Source organism: Paraphaeosphaeria sporulosa (genome assembly GCF_001642045.1).
Source record: "Paraphaeosphaeria sporulosa strain AP3s5-JAC2a unplaced genomic scaffold CC84scaffold_2, whole genome shotgun sequence".
NCBI classification, from domain to species: Eukaryota; Fungi; Ascomycota; class Dothideomycetes; order Pleosporales; family Didymosphaeriaceae; genus Paraphaeosphaeria; species Paraphaeosphaeria sporulosa.
Window position 1 is genome coordinate 3,461,524 of NW_017253361.1, and position 16,438 is coordinate 3,477,961.

The 16,438-nt window shown below is 52.4% G+C and overlaps 8 protein-coding genes across 8 annotated transcripts; 3 read left to right on the forward strand and 5 right to left on the reverse strand.

Moving 5' to 3' along the window:
* Window positions 1-193: 193 nt before the first annotated feature.
* On the forward strand, window positions 194-4,148 carry CC84DRAFT_1139090 (Spc7-domain-containing protein). The gene is made up of 4 exons (XM_018176225.1): window positions 194-405; window positions 458-542; window positions 593-3,292; window positions 3,343-4,148. Exons 1-4 carry the CDS (start codon window positions 211-213, stop codon window positions 4,014-4,016), a joined length of 3,654 nt encoding a protein of 1,217 aa, XP_018040849.1. The 5' UTR covers window positions 194-210; the 3' UTR covers window positions 4,017-4,148.
* A 19-nt stretch (window positions 4,149-4,167) lies between these two features.
* On the reverse strand, window positions 4,168-5,787 carry CC84DRAFT_1256315 (carboxylesterase-like protein; the record flags this gene model as incomplete). The annotated part of the gene is made up of 1 exon (XM_018184611.1): window positions 4,168-5,787. The coding sequence occupies one exon, from the start codon at window positions 5,785-5,787 to the stop codon at window positions 4,168-4,170; it is 1,620 nt and encodes a 539-aa protein (XP_018040850.1).
* Window positions 5,788-6,268: 481 nt separating this feature from the next.
* On the reverse strand, window positions 6,269-6,817 carry CC84DRAFT_1161426 (uncharacterized protein). The gene has a single exon (XM_018177734.1). It carries the CDS (start codon window positions 6,756-6,758, stop codon window positions 6,273-6,275), a length of 486 nt encoding a protein of 161 aa, XP_018040851.1. The 5' UTR covers window positions 6,759-6,817; the 3' UTR covers window positions 6,269-6,272.
* Window positions 6,818-8,673: 1,856 nt separating this feature from the next.
* CC84DRAFT_486236 (uncharacterized protein) lies at window positions 8,674-10,689 on the reverse strand. Its single transcript, XM_018186464.1, has one exon. The coding sequence runs from the start codon at window positions 10,652-10,654 to the stop codon at window positions 8,885-8,887; it is 1,770 nt and encodes a 589-aa protein (XP_018040852.1). The 5' UTR covers window positions 10,655-10,689; the 3' UTR covers window positions 8,674-8,884.
* A 616-nt stretch (window positions 10,690-11,305) lies between these two features.
* Window positions 11,306-11,690, forward strand: CC84DRAFT_486242 (uncharacterized protein). The gene has a single exon (XM_018186465.1). The coding sequence runs from the start codon at window positions 11,408-11,410 to the stop codon at window positions 11,627-11,629; it is 222 nt and encodes a 73-aa protein (XP_018040853.1). The 5' UTR covers window positions 11,306-11,407; the 3' UTR covers window positions 11,630-11,690.
* Window positions 11,346-12,253, reverse strand: CC84DRAFT_1256317 (uncharacterized protein). Its single transcript, XM_018184612.1, has 2 exons — window positions 11,921-12,253; window positions 11,346-11,860 (listed from the first exon to the last, which is right to left on the reverse strand). Exons 1-2 carry the CDS (start codon window positions 12,173-12,175, stop codon window positions 11,753-11,755), a joined length of 363 nt encoding a protein of 120 aa, XP_018040854.1. The 5' UTR covers window positions 12,176-12,253; the 3' UTR covers window positions 11,346-11,752.
* Window positions 12,254-12,666: 413 nt separating this feature from the next.
* CC84DRAFT_1184511 (uncharacterized protein) lies at window positions 12,667-15,016 on the forward strand (the record flags this gene model as incomplete). Its single annotated transcript, XM_018180752.1, has 4 exons — window positions 12,667-13,802; window positions 13,855-14,117; window positions 14,373-14,534; window positions 14,583-15,016. The coding sequence occupies 4 exons, from the start codon at window positions 12,667-12,669 to the stop codon at window positions 15,014-15,016; spliced, it is 1,995 nt and encodes a 664-aa protein (XP_018040855.1).
* Window positions 14,998-16,090, reverse strand: CC84DRAFT_1161429 (uncharacterized protein). Its single transcript, XM_018177735.1, has 2 exons — window positions 15,592-16,090; window positions 14,998-15,537 (listed from the first exon to the last, which is right to left on the reverse strand). The coding sequence occupies exons 1-2, from the start codon at window positions 15,858-15,860 to the stop codon at window positions 15,273-15,275; spliced, it is 534 nt and encodes a 177-aa protein (XP_018040856.1). The 5' UTR covers window positions 15,861-16,090; the 3' UTR covers window positions 14,998-15,272.
* Between the last annotated feature and the right edge of the window lie 348 nt (window positions 16,091-16,438).

Here is a 16,438-nt window from a genome sequence, read left to right on the forward strand (position 1 = left end):
GTCCACGTCTTCGGCACCTGTATGCTTAGGTTCGGTATGTATCACAAGCAGGACCCTTGCACTGAGAGAACGAGTATGTACTTTTAGTGAGTCAGGTGACAGGGCGAATGTTGTGCACGGACCTTCGTGTTTGTTTACGATGCGCTTGCGATCCGAAGCGAGCCACGACTGCAACAACACTACCACCTCGACCCCGCGCAACAGCACAGCATGGCGACCCAGGACGCCAAAGAGAACATTGCAGACGGGCTGGGTGCTGGTTTGTCTTTCCAAACGCCCTCGGCACCCTCGCCAAAGAAGTCGCGCAAGAGCAAGACGCGCAGCAAGAGCATCGGGCCTAGTGGGCTCTCGACGCTCGAAGAGAAGCCCTCCGCGCTCAAGGAGAGCAATGGGAACAGGCGCAAGGTATGCGCGAATATTCGCGTCATAATATGCGCAGCTTACTGACAGCGCGCAGTCTGCGTTCCCTGCCGTCAAATCGATCCTTGTAACCAACGATATCGACGAGAAAAAGCGCCGCGAGGCGCGTCGCAAATCGCTGGGTAAACCGCGCACATTATGGAGGGGAAGACATATGCTGACATGACCACAGCACGGCGACGCGTGTCTTTCAACCCGGAAGCGACACTGCACAGTTGGGATATAGTAGCCTATGCGCACGACGAGACGTCTTCCACAGTATCCGATGCGACGCGACGAGCCTCTGCTGTGGCGAAGGAGCCTGCTCAGCCATCTTCCGACGCCGAAGAGCCGCCCTCTACGCCACCAGAGCGCGTTGAGGAGCCTGAACCCGAATCCGGATCCTCCCCTGGCAATCAGCGTGATGCACACAGGAAGAAAAATCGCCGCCGCAGCTCGGGCATCCCGCCCCTGAACTTCAATAACCCGGATGATATCCTTTCCTCGAGTCCATTGATCGAGAATACGTCTCCGGTGAAGGATGCATTTCAGGACCAAGGCGACGATACGCATGGAGAGAACGACTCGCAGAGCAGCGCGCGCCTAGATGCTGCGCTTCGACAGGCTTCTGAGCTTGCAGGCACCCAAAGACTGAACTTGGACAGTGACGAAGACATGTCTATGGTCATAGCAGAGGACGATGTTACAGCGTCTTTCAAGCCGTGGGCCAAGAAGAACCAGCAGATGGATTTTGAGGACCAGGAAAAGGAGGATCCGTTTTTCAAGTCAGATGAGAGTGAAGACGAAGATATGAGCATGGACATAACACGCGCCGTGGGCAAGATTGTTGCCCAACAAGAGACCGAAAGCCCCGGGTCAGATGATATGAGCATGGACCTGACAACAGCCATCGGCAGCATCAAGCAAGCTCCCGCTAAAGAGCTACCTAGCCGTAGGAAGAGCCTCAAGCGCCGCGTGTCGATGCTTGAGCCCTCGCAGGGCAGCCCAGCAAAGCGTTCATCAAGCCGCAGAACTAGTCTTCGCGCTCAAGCCGTTCCTGAGGAAATCCCAGCGGATGACCAGACCATGGACTTCACCGTAGCTATTGGAGCCATCAAGAGCGAGCCTGTGCCGGATACTCGACCGCCTTCCAAGAGGACTCGCGCAAGTGGGGACAGCTCATTTGGGGACGAAACAATGGATTTCACTATTGCCGTAGGCAGCATCAAGGATGTGAAAGTAACTCCTGAAGAAGGCGCTTCGAAACAGCCGGAGCCGGAAGAAGAAGATGAAGACGACATGGATATGTCGATGGAATTTACGACAGTAGTAGGCCCCGGCATCAAACGCATCGTTAAGGCTCCAGAACAGGTCGCGGGAGAGCCTGTGACCAGCCCAACTCCAAACAAGAGGAACGCTCTCACACCCCAAAAATCACCTAAGAAGTCGCCAGGTCGGCTACTCTATCCAGACCTAACCGCAGTCCTGTCAGCGACCCCACAGAAGGCACTGAAGATACCGCCGTCCAAGTCGCCTCGTCAGCCTCGTCGTAGCCTCAATTTTGCTACTCCTGAGACTAAGCCTGCAAAGCAGCGCATCGAAGACTTTGAGGCTTCACCATTTGTACACAGTACGCCGCAGAGTTCGTCAAAGCCCACAGATATTGTTTCTACACCTAAGTCACAACCGCGAAATGCCCCGTTGATCGTACCGGACGATCCCATTGAAGCGCCTATACTCAATCGACGACGCTCATCTCTGTCAAACGTTCAGTTTAGTCCACTCGCCAAAGTAGCAGAAGAGCCAACGCTGCGGAGCGCCGCTATACTTTCGAACAACATCAAACTGCTCTCGACACCTAGAAAGCAAACACTTTCTTCTCCCGTCAAGCGAGGAATGACCCCGAAAAAGTCGCAGACCCCACAGAAAGAGCCAACACCGAAACAGAAGACTCCGACTCCGAAGAAACGAACCCCAAGGAAGAGTATGAGCCCCAAGAAGAAGGTAGCATTCGGCGCCGAACCCGAGATTGAAGACGACGTACCCGAGCAAAGTATCGATGAAGAGGTTGACGACGCCGAGCGGATCTCATTACAAGACTTCCTGGACCTGACTAGGATTCGGTTCATGGAGGTGAGCGCGACCAAGCGTCGACATACTGCTGCACCTGCGTCGTTCCATGACAAAGAAGTCGAGGAGCAGGAACAATCTCTTGATCAATATGTCGTCGCTGGTGCGTGTATTGTCCCTGAGTATGAGTGTTATTCGCACGCCTGTCACGAATTGAAGCAGTTCATCTCAAGTGGCCGAGACTACGTTCGTACTCTGGAGGAGAATGTGGAAGAAGAGAACCCTCTGCTCTTCTCTGAGTATCTAACAGCCCCGCCAGATCAACGTGCGATCATGGATAATCAATTCAAGAATCTGAAGACCAATGCCCGCCTTGAAACTCGCGGAGAGTGGTACACATGGAGGACCAATCTGCTTCGAGATCTGAAGTCAATGCTTTTGCCTACCCTGGACGAATTTAAGCTAGACGAGTCAGTCATACGAAACCAAGAGCTGCTCCTAGAGAAGATTTTACCTCCTCTACAGCAGACGCAGGAGCGATTGTCGAAGGAGTGCGGACAATTGCAGCAGCGACATGATGAGTTAAACAATTGCAATCGTGAAGAGCTTGAACAGGTACGCGAGCGACTTGTTGCAGTAGATACCGAGTTAGAAGAGAAACGCCAGCTTGTCGCTCGAATGCAGCAAGAACTCGAGGAGAAAGAAGCGCGTATCGAGGCAGTAAAGGAGCGCAAAGTCGAATACGTGGCGGAGATCAAGGCGGCTGAGCGTGTACGAGAGGAGTGTCGCGGATGGTCGACTACTGAAGTCAGCGAACTGCATGGTGAGTACGTCGCTCAAATCACCAAGCTCGGCCTACTAACTATCTTGTAGCTAAGGTATGTGCCCTCGAGCAGAAGCACGGATGGAGCATCACTTCGGCTTCAGGAAGCACGATCACCATGACCTACAAGAACGACCTCGAACTCTACTTTCAGCCTTCCGCTTTCGCGACTGGCGCCGATACCCCCAATGCTTCGATCTCGCTCACTTATGTCGGCAATTCGGCCACTCCTCATCCGCGACCATTGACCACCAGCAAGCGGTTCTTCCTCCAGCTCATCCGCGCCCATCTGCATTGCATTCCGCAATCACAGACCCGTGTGAAAGACCTTCTCGACGTTATCAAAAATGGATGGGCGACCGCATCAGCCGTAGCGGAGGGCGTGCGGTGGCTGGAACACAGCTATATCACCGACGAGACCATCCTATCGGACGAGCGCATGGCCGTGTCTTCAAACATGCTCCTTCCTACATTGCAGACGAAGGTCAGAGTCACCTTCGAGATCGGCGTCAGCCTCGGGCCTGAAGGCGCGGAGACAGAAGTCACCGCCAAGGCCGAACTGGTCTACGGTGAGAAGTTCAAGACAGAGAAGATGGGTACGTTCTTGGAGCACCACTGCGGCTCCAAGGTCAAGGAGGAGAAGGAGATGTCGATCTGGGCGGATGCTTGCCTGGATTTGGTCGAAAGGCTTAGAGCCACAGGACGTAAGGGAGAGAGGGTTTAGGATCCCCGTTCCGAGTTTGCGCCATCGCTTTAATGAGTTACGATTATGAATGTTTGATGATCGGCGTTATTGTTGTGAGGATAATTCAGGCGCTGAATTACTTTTGGATATTATAACCATGAACATTCCCCGTTATCTATCAAAAAAATTATCATGTTGGTATTCGATCCGCCACTGATAGCCAGAACGTGCACCTCTTCTCTAATTGATTGACCTTCGCAGTCGCTATTCCCGCACTGCGAATCAAGAACTGCTCCCCGCTCTTTATTGACGGCACACCAACCACACTCTCGTTAGTGACTTTGTGCGCGTTGGGATCCCCAGTCTGTAAGAAACTCGCCATAGCTCCCGCATACGCTTCATACGTTCGTGGATCAGACTTCTGCACCGCATTGACCTGGTTCCAGTAAATCGTGTCCGAAGCGTGCTTCGCCGGCGAAATCGTGTACTCTATCAGTGAGCCTTTCTTTGCGGAGGCCGATAGCCAGTATGCCGGGCATGCAAGTTGCAAGTCGCGGTAGACAAGGCCGGCGCGTGTGTAGGTGGTGTTGTACACTATTTCTTCTGCGGAGCCCTCCGCTGGGTACAATGTTTTCAATTCCTGAAGATCAGTGGTCCGCAGATTGGGCAGGTAGCCGCGCAGCCAGGCATCGAAGGAGGCGCCCGAGGAATTGAAGCCTCCAGCCCCAGCCACGCTGTTCAGCCCTGGCGGGATGAAATTTTCGCCCTCGTGCAAGTTATACGATGTCAGTAGCAGCTCTGCGTTCAGCGCTTTCCGCTTCACGGCGGTGGACAGCGGGACCGTGAGAAACGCCTCGTCGATGACGGGTCCCCACGCGAAACTGCTCGTCGTGTACTGCAAGCTGGTCGTCAGCTTCAGACTAACGTCCCTAAGCGTCTGCACGTCCACGCTCTTGAGGCATGCGACTTCATCTTCCGCGCCGGCGCAGCCTACGCCCGCAACCACGGCGGCGTACAGCGCCTCGTTCTCAGCGCTGTCGTAGCGGTACGTTTTGGGCCAGTACGGCGAGCTGGCCATTGCTTTTACGAAGAGCTTGCGCCCGCGATTCCCTGTGGCAATGGTCTGCGCAACGACGCTTCCCCCGCCGGCGGACTGACCCCAAATAGTGACGTTCCTAGGGTCGCCGCCGAAGACGTGGATGTTCTGCTGGATCCACTCGAGCGCGGCGCGCTGGTCGAGCAAACCAGTGTTGAGATCCGTATCCCCGTGTTTCGCGATCTTCTTCCCGGAGAGAAACCCAAACACGTTGGTGCGGTAGTTGCTGTACACGACTACGTAGTCGTTCTGTTGGGAGACGTTAAGGACAGGGAAGCCGGGCGGCGGGATGCTGAAGGAGGCGCTGCCTTGGATGAAGCCGCCGCCGTAGAAGGTCAGGAGGACGGGACGGAGAGACTTCTTGGGTCCTTTCTGGGAGGAAGCCCAAGGCCGCGAGTAGACCCCTAGGTACAAGCAGTCTTCGGAGCCGTTGACGGTGCGTTGCGGGCACATGTCGAAGGCTTGGTCGGTATTGTAGGTGCCATTGGTGATGGGGAGGGGTGGTTGGGGTGCGCGGAAACGATTGTTACCCGCTGTTGAAGCGGCGAAGGGGATTTTGCGGTAGTATGTGAGGTTGTATGTACTGCTGTATGAGCCGCTGAATGTGCCGTAGTGGAGCTTCACGGTGGGAGCAGAGACTGATACCGGTGACGCGATGATGAGTTGGATTGACGAGAGTAAGAAGAGAACACGAGCGATAGGTGAGAACGCCATTGCGATTGCAAGAATCACGACCTACTGCTTGCTGGAAAATTTTGGGATGAATGGTGTTAAGCATATTATATAGCGATTGGAGCTATGCTTCTTTAGCCTCTTTCTCCGCATACTGATCTACAGTCCGGGGTCGTGGGGCAGACATCCTGGAGAGCGAAAGCGACGTGACAGTTGCGATTTCCTGGGTTCGGTGTATTTCTTACCGAGCCATACGAAGCTAGTTGAGATGAAGATAGGTTAGGAACGCGGCGTTCGGACGACAGGATCGCTGCTGCTGGTGCAATTCTTCCGGCGCGTGGAGATACGCGAATACGCTAGCTGGGAATAGGCTGGAGAAACGCGAGCGTAAGAGATTGTAGCATTCTTTTCGTCGATGTTCAAAATGGAGCCATCTCTTGCTATCTCTCATGAAGGTCGACTTCGCTTTCCGTCATAATTCCTACAGATGTAACCAATGACGTCATTCTCTTGACCACCAAAACCATCTACTCCTTCTTCTCCCCATTGCGACCTGTCTTACCAAATCCAAATCCTCCTAGAAATGCTAACCTCAACAGAGTCAGAAACCCGGTAATAATAATTGTACCCCATTCCTCCCACCTGACCGCACCCACGTTCAGCCTTCCTGTCCCCTCCAGAGCACCAAACAGGCTGAAGAACAGGGTGAAATCCGTCACAAGGACTCCAAACTGGAACATCTTCCAGATCTTCACGTCACTTGTATAGCGCAGCATGAAGACCATGAGGAACGCCATCATAATGAAGGATCCGCCGGCCTGCATTAACAGGAATGTGACGGGCGGCGTGGGTTTCGCATAGGATCCAGACCGTGGAAAAGCAGATGCCAGGATAGTTTCCGGGTCGAAATAGTCCATGTACGCGCCACTCAGAGCGATCAGAGGGTCGATGGAAGTGAAGAAGATGCGGTAGCAGGCGGGTATCTCGTTGTGGTTACTCTGGGCCCGTGGCATACTGCCGGTGATGGTATATTTTTCGGTTACGCTGAGAGGCTGGACGTTGGAGCGCCCATAGTAACTTGCTGAGAGTCCAAAGAGCTGCAATGTAATAAGATGCTGATTATGACGGGGGGAGCGCTAGTGCCCAGATAGGAAAGGGCATCTAACGCCGTGAGACCTTGCTATACATTTCATGGAACATGATGCGGTAGGTCAGCTACACACCGAACACAACATGAGCGGCGATGATGACAGAATTCCTCGTTGAGGCCATTTACGTACGGAATCGCGCGCACCACGATGGAATAAGTGGATAGATATTTCATGGACAGCTGCTGCGTAATCTAAAAGATGTTTTCCTCCAGGAAAAGGAGCCAATGCTGGACTTCGTTTTGTCGAAGGTTCAGACCGTTCGATTCTCAATCTCTCAGACCCAACGAATAGCTTGCCCCCGAACCTGAACTCCTATCGTCTTTGCCCATGTCACCATCTTTCGCGGCGAGATCCCTTTGCACCGAGTTGAAGCCAGCTTGGAAAGTCGTAGGAGGCAGCAAGCATGCCACTTGGGCTCCGATGAATTCGAATTGGCACACACAGCAACAGAGAGAGGCACGTAGGACAAGACGTTTGTCTTGGCTCGTCCTCGGTGTATTTGATGGACAAACTGGTGTCGTTGAAAGTCAAGAAGCCTGGTCGTTACGTCGAGCTCAACTAGTACTGAGCGCTGATGTGCCGTCCGCTGCCTTGTTATATCAATAATGACGGTCAAGGGCAGAGACATGTGCGTGACTTGTAGTTGGCAAAACTGTGTTGTCGATATAGGGGCAGGCAAGCGTGTTATGGTGGCCTTGGAACCATGGTTGAAGGAGATCGAGTCGTAGCATTAGACATGCAAGCAGTGGAACGAAGCTTTTTACCTAATTGCTACTAGCGGCTCACAATCAATGCTTTAAAAAATACTTTTCGGTAGACTAGGCATTGGTATCACTTGCAACTAGCGACGAAAGCCGACCTTTTCCTTGGATGGAGGAATGCCACATATTTTGAACCCCATCATACGATGCTTTTGCAAAAGGTCCTGTCTTCAAAGGGTTCGCGTTCAAGGCCTATCAGAATTTACAGCCACAAGGGAAAGGAAAATTCCACATGCGGCAAAGATGTATGAGCTCACACCGAAAGCCCCCTGGATGTCCTGCTTGCAGTACGCCCATAGTATCCCAAATAAGCTGATCAGAAAGAATATAACTACCATAATAAGAGTGATCAGCCTCCAATCCAGTCCTTCTTGGTAGTAAATCCCCCAACCTTCAGCAGGCTGACCGGCTCTCCCATGCAGTTCTCCACAAATGCGTCGAGGAAGTTGGTCAAGGATCCAAGTGTCGTTCTCGTTGACGCACGAAGGGTCATTAAAAAGATGGGCTAAATACTGTGGATCGACTGGTGGCCATACTGATGGAGGTCCCGGGATGCATTGATATTCGGCTTGAGTGGAAGGTATGACGCGATCTTTTGGAGGGATGCATTCACATGTCGATAGTTGGCAGCATGGGTTGTGGTGTCGCACCTCGACGTTTCCGCCTAAAAGGGATATCTACTTAGCAAGTTTCCGGCACACATGTTCTGTTCACAACTTACCCAGTGGAAGCCTGAATTTGACGAAGAATATACCTCTTACTTCGTTAAGCGAAATGACGAGCCTACTGCGAAGTCTACGGCGTGAGTGCTTATCACGAATAAAGGTGAACAAGGTACGATCGCAAGTGATGCTCTCAACGCGATCCTGCGACAGTGACTTTTGGAAGCGATTGGTGCGCATGCAGGCCAAAAGATGTAGTATTCTTTGTTGGGCAGAACCGCAAGGTGGAGGCGACATTGATGTCACTGCTGGGCCTGTGTTGTGTCGTGGCAGTGAACCTGGGCTCTGCTCCTTAAACCTTGACGTGAACTTCGACCAGGTGTCATTGAGCTGCAAGGTCATTCGTCGGTACAAAAGTTTCGCTTGGCTCGGATTGGCAGGAGCAGTAGTAACGGTGACCCTGGATCCGATGGATCTTTCCATGCGCTTTACAAGATCCAGAATGCCGTCGTCTCTTAATTCGGTCACATTGCCCTCAAAGCTCTTTTTGCACCGCTTTCATACGTTAGAAACATGGAACGCTCAATGAGGCGAGCCAACTTACACATTGCCACCTCAATTGCACAGTCCGAACTTCTCGGGAAGCATCGTTTGGCTCTAGAGGGCTTACCAAGATATCGAACTTTTGCTGTAAATGACTGGAAGAGCCTTCCACTTGGAGTGTGTCGCCGAGATTGTCGTTCTTGTGCGGGTCATCTATACTCAGCCCCACGGGGCTTTCGCCTTCTGAGTGTTTCACCCCAGACCTGCTGTTGTTGTATTGTTTCGCATCGTATTGGTTGTGAGCGGTAGACCCGAATTTGTTGCCAGCCTTCTGCAGCATCTCGGCAACTCTATGTCGACCGCCTAGACCCGTAGAATTGCGTGACTGTATGTTGTCTGTCACAAATGTATCATGGGACACTGCTGCAGGTTTCTGATCGGATCCAGGTATGGACTGAGTATCGAAGATTCCTGGATCTACTGTGGCAGTCAGATCTCGAGATGATGCTGAATCGGAAGAGACGAATCTTTCGAGATTGTCTTGGAACCTCTGGAGTGCTTCGCTATTGTCGAGGAACGGGATAAATACGAGCACGTCGGCAAATATAGTCTCGCCCAACACTTCCTTGGTTCCCTCTTCATCAGAGCCCTCTTCCTTTAGAACGTGAACATGCATGGGTGCCCTATATCGTAATACAACGGTTTCAGCCATAACTGTGGCTTGGTGCAATACAAGTCGTGCACCTAGGTAGTCCAATTGATCTCTTGCTTCGTTCTTGAGATCTTCAGCACACTGCTTGAACAAACGCCTTAAATTGTGTTCCAATTTCGCAGGCCCTATAGCCGGGTCTTCCACAGCACGTACATACAAACATTCTTGCGACTCGTCTTTGTGGAATATTTGAATCATTTTTCTGGTGGCTGTAGTTATCTCATCTGGAGCTGCATCGACAGCCTGTTGAGTGACCTGGACCGCTCCTTCGGGATCGGCCATTACTCTTGTCCTCGCGTATTTGTTGCCAAGATGAATTCCAAGATTTCTCAGGCATCTTGCACGGTCAGGGTGGTCTTCTGGCGTTGCATCGAGAGCTCTCAGGGCGGCTTGGACCGCTTCTTTGAGACCAGCCATATCTCCCGTCCGCCAATTTCCGTCTTCAAGATGGAGTCCAAGATTGTTCGAATCTGTTGTCGGAAAGGGACCAACATCGGAGATTTCCGGGGTCTTCAGAACAAAGTCTGTCGTATGTGAGTCTACGCGAGAAACGGCATTCGTTCCCAGCGCACCCTCTGCATAGTTGGTATGGAGAATGGGGCTGGATCGGATGCCAATGAGAGCTGAAGGCTGCGAGTTACTGCGTGAGGGATCAACATGTGCGTATGGGTTAGGCTGGAGTATTTGCGAAGTCCAACCCGCAGGCGCTCGTGACTGGTCGTTGTCTCCGGTGAGCTCTGCCACACGACTATCGACATATTCGGTACGGGCTACACGTCTATCTTCGCCGCTGCTTCCTCGTTCGTCTAAGGTGGACATCGGGCCAAATCTTGCAGGCTTGGTTTCTCCAACAAAATAAGGATCAAAATCTTGAGGCTGCGATCCAAATCGCTTGCTCACTGCATTAGTGGTTGAGGTTTTTTGCTGTCTCTCCCAAAGAAGCATTGAGCGTAATGACGCTCTTAGCTCTGTTTGGAGCATGTTGCGACCGGTAGTGCGTGGAGAGAGTGCTGGAGTCGCCGCGTTGGAGGTGGTTATGATGAGGGGGACGGGCTTTGACTGTTTGGCCTGCTGCCGCATCTTGAGACCTGCATCTTCCTTGGGTGAGTTCCCAGTAGATGGGCCATTGGGAGTAGAGTCCCTGAATGCCAATTCTCCTCTTACAAAGTTGTCTTCGCTGATGAACTTTCCGAAATTGTGCCGTACCAGATCGTTAGGATCTTCATCAGTCGGAGGATGGTCGCTCCTGATTGCCAGTGGTTTCTGTGGTACATCCTCGCAGCTCTGGTCAAGGTCTGAACCATGTGTATCAACGGCGATCTCAGACCTTTTGGACGACTTCGCGCGTGGGTACCTCAACTCCGTGTCTTTCTTTGAGCCAATTGTAGTGAATGTTTCACCGCAAGCTAGGCAGCCTCTGATGCCGTCGAACTTTCGTATGTCTGGGTGGGGACAAGTAGACGAGTGAGAAGACATTACAACCGCGTTTGATCTCAAAGATGGACGTCGTATACTCGGTGATGGTCTACGGTCTTCCGCCCTGAAGCTTTCTGTTCCAGTGCCCGTAGATGAGTCATCCAGAGCAGACGAAGGCGTATCATTTTGTGATATTGTAAGGGCTCTGTCCATGATCTATGGATGCCTTCCCGAAGATGAAGAGATAAGAATAATGTTGTAGGCGGAACCGACCCGGCTGAGGTTGAATCACTCAGCCTCGCAGTATGTATGCCCCAGGCTCGTTCGCGTAACTCGCCAATGCAAATAAAGCATTGATGCAAGGATATTCACATAGGCGCTCCGCATTGGACACTGGCATGTTGAATATCGCAGAAAATGACTGCCGTGAAACGTGTTCGCATTTATGAACTTGTTCGTAGCCGGCAGTGGCTATGCACATTTACAGCACTCTTTGACCCCCTGCCTTCCCACGCACCTAACATGCAAAGCTGGCCTAAGCCGGTTCCACTATCTCCTGGTCGCCCGTCATTATGCACAGGGTTCGAAGCATCTTGTGCTTTCGCTATCCGCGAGAAGTTCAATGGCGATAGTCCATGAATAGGGCTTGGAAGGCTTTCGCGAAGGTACAAAGCATCAGAGCTTCACTGCCGAGTGATATCGCCTCTAAGATCTCTATTTCGCCTTTTCAGCCGTCCTTGAGTGTCCTATGGCCTACAATTTTCATGCAAAAGCGGGTGTGACAAAGCTCGAGATAGCCTTCAGGACGTTTCCATCGTTGGCGCGTAGAAGCTCGGTTGCTTTGGGTTTCGGTAGCTCAAGCTCCGTAACCTAAGAACGAATTAGCACTCGCAAGTTCCTCTTTCCCCCGTGAAGGCGGTTATGACCTACCAGCAAATTCACATCGCTTGCCTCAATCTTGACTGCCTTTTTCTGCGCATCGCCCTTGCCGTCCTTCACACTCAGGTTCTTCATAGCTTTCTCCACAGCCTTGGAATCCACCTCTTTCTTTCCCGCCTCATCATCGCCCTGTTCATCCAAAGCGGAAAGCGCAGCGGCAGCTTTGCGATCTTCGGCGCTGCCAGTCGTGGGAGGAGGCGCTTCCGAGGCGCCTTCCTGAATGTTGGAGGGTTGCGGTTCGGCCATGCTGGGCGTGACTGGCTGAAGGAGAGTAATTGTTCAAGGCCGGTGGTTTGAGACTCGAGTGACGGAGCAAGAGCAGTGGGAGCTCTGGAATGCCAAGAGATCCACCAGCGGGGCATGTGCAACGGCTCGGTTAGGCTAGCCTGGCCATGTGTGGCCTTTTATTCCACAGCTGGAATCTCTCACCACCGTCATTGGATATTCTATAAAACATCGAGAAATAGAAATCCAACGAGGTACGTATCTACAGTTCTTGCCGCTTTTACATAGGCCTATGGCATTAACTTCAAGGGCACCCTGCCACACCGAAAGCCCCTTGAGTCATGACATTTGTTCAGCGCTACGAAAGTTGGAAATACGCGAACTTCAGACGTTTGGAGAATCTTGAAACTTCATTTACATCTTGCTAACGTATCTTCCATAGATCAAAAGAGAAAAACTATTCTTCTGCGACTAGACATCACGAGCTCTCAACCTTTGCTTAGTTGCTCAACATGGGCTCAGCAACGGAATGGTCGCCAGACTGTGCGTCAGCTCTGAAACAACACATACATTTACTGAATTATCTAGCCTGGCAATCCAAGCCCATCAAGCAAGTAGTCACTTACGAAGATAAAGAGGCCGCCTTAGCAGCGCTGTCGAAACTTTCAAGCCTACCACCAATTGTCACGCCACACGAAATTATCAAGCTGAAGTCTAGTCTTCGAGATGCTGCTCTTGGGAAAGCTTTCCTGCTCCAAGGAGGCGACTGTGCAGAGCTCTTCTCTTACTGTGCTGATGACCCAATTAATGCCAAAATCAAGCTCTTGCTACAGATGAGCTTGGTCCTCATTTGGGGTTCGAATAAGCCCGTTATCCGCATTGGTCGCATGGCAGGTCAATATGCCAAGCCACGGTCAAGTCCCACTGAGATGGTCGACGGGAAAGAGATTCCAAGCTTCCGTGGTGACATATTGAATGGTTTCGATCCTGCGCAGCGACATGTAGACCCCGAGAGACTGGTCACTGCGTACTTCCACTCTGCTACAACTCTGAACTACATCCGAGGGCAACTGACGAGCGGCATCGCCGACTTGCACAACCCCCTCGACTGGGACCTAGGCCATGTACAGGACGAAGGATTACAAAAGAAGTACTCGCAGATCGTATCAAACATTTCTGAGTCGCTGCGTTTCATGAGGACGATCGGCGCCGACACTTCGGGCCAGCTCCAGACGGTCGATCTCTACACCAGCCACGAAGGTCTTGTGCTCGAGTACGAGCAAAGCTTGACACGTAAACTCAAGCACCCCGCGGGCTACCAGTCTTCCCTTTCAGATGACGGCAAGGGCTGGTACAATACGTCTGCTCACTTTATCTGGATTGGCGACCGCACACGACAAATCGATGGAGGCCATGTGGAGTACTTCCGTGGCATTGAGAATCCCATCGGTATCAAGGTCGGGCCATCGATGAAGAACGACGAGTTGGTGGAACTACTTGATATTGTGAACCCGAATAAAGAGGTTGGCAAGGTCACTTTGATCACTCGTTATGGAAAGGACAAAGTTGAATCTATGCTCGGGCCGCACATTGAAGCTGTGAAGAAGAGTGGCCATGTTGTCGTTTGGCAGTGCGATCCGATGCACGGGTAAGTCAATCATGGAGTAGTTGAAGTAATTCGATGCTGACGAAGCTCGTAGCAACACGCACAGCACGCCAGAGGGGATCAAGACCCGATCGTTCAACAGCATTTTCTCCGAGTTGTCCTCCGCCCTCAAAGTTCACAAAGAACATGACTCTTTCCTCGGAGGAATGCATCTCGAGTTGACGGGTGATGCAGTGACAGAGTGCACCGGTGGAAGTGAAGGTATAGAGGAGGAGGACCTTAGCTTGAATTACACAACGTACTGCGACCCCAGGCTCAACGAGAAACAAGCTCTGGAACTAGCGTTCCTGGTTGCGGGTCACTATCGCGAGGACAACGCTCTATGAGCTGGAAGCATAGCATAGGAGCTGCACTTATACAGTGCGTTTGATACCAACAAAAGTGATTGAACTGAGTTTGGTGATATCATTGCCGATTTTGTTTTCGTTGTCACGTGGTACAACTTATCGTTCTGGCCCAAGCTCCCAGAATTCTAGCTCTGACGTTTTATCGCCTTACATCTCAACAACTCCACATTTAACCAATCACACACAAACGATATGGGCTCTTCAGCATCCAAAGGAGCGCGCGCGGCAGGTGCAAACCTTCGTAAATATCCCTCTCGTCCAGCACCTGGGGCGACTCGTGCTCCTGCACCCGCCCCTCTGCCGCATTCCGAAAATGCTGGACCAACAGTGCACCCGCCACCGCAGGCGAGCGGTTCTAGGACAGAGGGTAAGCCTGCAGACCATTCACTACCTGTTCAAAGCTAACATTTCCAAGCGATTGATCTCGACGCCCGCGATCCCGGGTTGGCCTCCCGCCTGAGTACAATCGGCGCTGTGCAACCAAACCCTCACTTCTCACCTTCGTCTACCTCGTCATTCGACCCGCAGCGCAATTCCTCGACCACACAACCGTCAGACTCTTATGGAATGATGGCCGAGCTGCCTCAATCGGCATTTCCCGACCCCGGCAGCAACCCGGCATTGCGTATCCTCGACGCTCGCCAACGAATACAACAGGAGGCTGAACAGGAACTAGAGAACGTCGGCAGGAAAAGCTTCAAAGGAAGGAAGTACTTGGACGCAAGCACCATAGCGCTAGCCTTGATGCGACGGCAGCGCGGCGAACCAGATGCGCGGATAGAGGAAGCGCTCAGCATCAAGAAGGGGCGGCTGAGTGCACTTAAAAAGGGGATGGTTACCTCGGTCTGAACAATTCTTCGAAATACAGACAGTGCGAATATCGAAAGAATACGATACGATACAACCGAAACTCCAACCGCTGGTTCGGTGACGCTAGCGGTGACCATCTTCGGGTCAGTTACGAAGTCAACCCCAACAACACCGAAACACCCTCGGAAAAATACCCAACCCAGCCATATCCGTTGGCAATGCTCCTGGCCTATGCAAAATCCCCCCATACCATAACGCCCGTGTCTCATAAAAGTTCCGGCCCTCGGTCCCGTCCCTAGGAGTAGAACTCGTGGTGCTCGTAAATGAAGTTGTTGATCGCTGTCAGCGCAGAGATGAGGTCCTCCTGGTTGACTTCGAGGCCGTCGCCCGTTTCGCGGTCATCGCCGATCTTGATGAGCCCGTCCATTCTCGACTTGCCAGCGCGAGATCCGCGGAGCACTCGCCATCGATTCCGGCTCTGTTTGAAGTCTGGACACGCTGGGGACCACAGCTCTTTCTCACGCAGCTTGCAGAGCTCTTCAAGCATGTTCAGGAATATGCTATGTCAATAGGTCAGATGGATTCGGGATGACAGAAGACCAGGCTGGACTTACAGTTGCGTGAGCTTGACGTCGTGGTCCCAGTTGTAGGACGCCATCCGAAAACTGCTCCCTTGCGCTGCGATATCGAGGAAAACAAACATGCACTCCTCTACGCTGATCTCCTTGGGGATGGGGTCTCTCCGGTCGGCGTGCTCCACGAGCCAGTCCGCCAAGTCGACGAAGGTGAGCTGATCCATCTTGCAGAACTCTTGAAAGCGATCGGGAATTCCATTGAGCAGACCGCGTGCTCTGTCGGCGCCTGAATTGCCTGTTACCGCCATCTCAGTGTGTGTTGAAGTTTTTGTCTCAGCTCGTCCGCCGTGGAGCAATGGCACATGCAGCAGGTCGGTAGGCGACGCAATGTATTTACCCAGGGTCAATTGCTGGTACCGATCAACGAACGTTTTCTAGCACAATCCGGGCCTATGGGGTCAGTAACCAGTACTGTGCGGTGGAGGAAGAAGCTTGAGGTCGCGCAACCTGCTAGCACATGTGCATGTGATGTGAGGCGTGCAAGCCCCAGAACCAAGCGCGCGGTGGGGCCGGCGTCTTGTCTTTGTGTCTAGCATGTGAAAGTGCACCGGGCACTATGACGTCCAGATTTAGCCAATTATAGCCCTATGCCGGTCGCCAAGTAGACTGACCAAGCATCCTCCGAAGCATCTCCAGCCTGGGATGTGCACGCCGGAGTCAGACGAGTAATGTTTGACGGTGACCCAGCTGAAATTCCCCGTCGTTCGGCCCGGTGCTGACAGCCACATTCAAATGCCCTTTGGACGGAGATCTTGGGGGCTTGCAGTTGCCAAGGCCAGGATTACAGACGGTTAAGTCCGTCAACTGGTGAGGAGGATCATTAAAC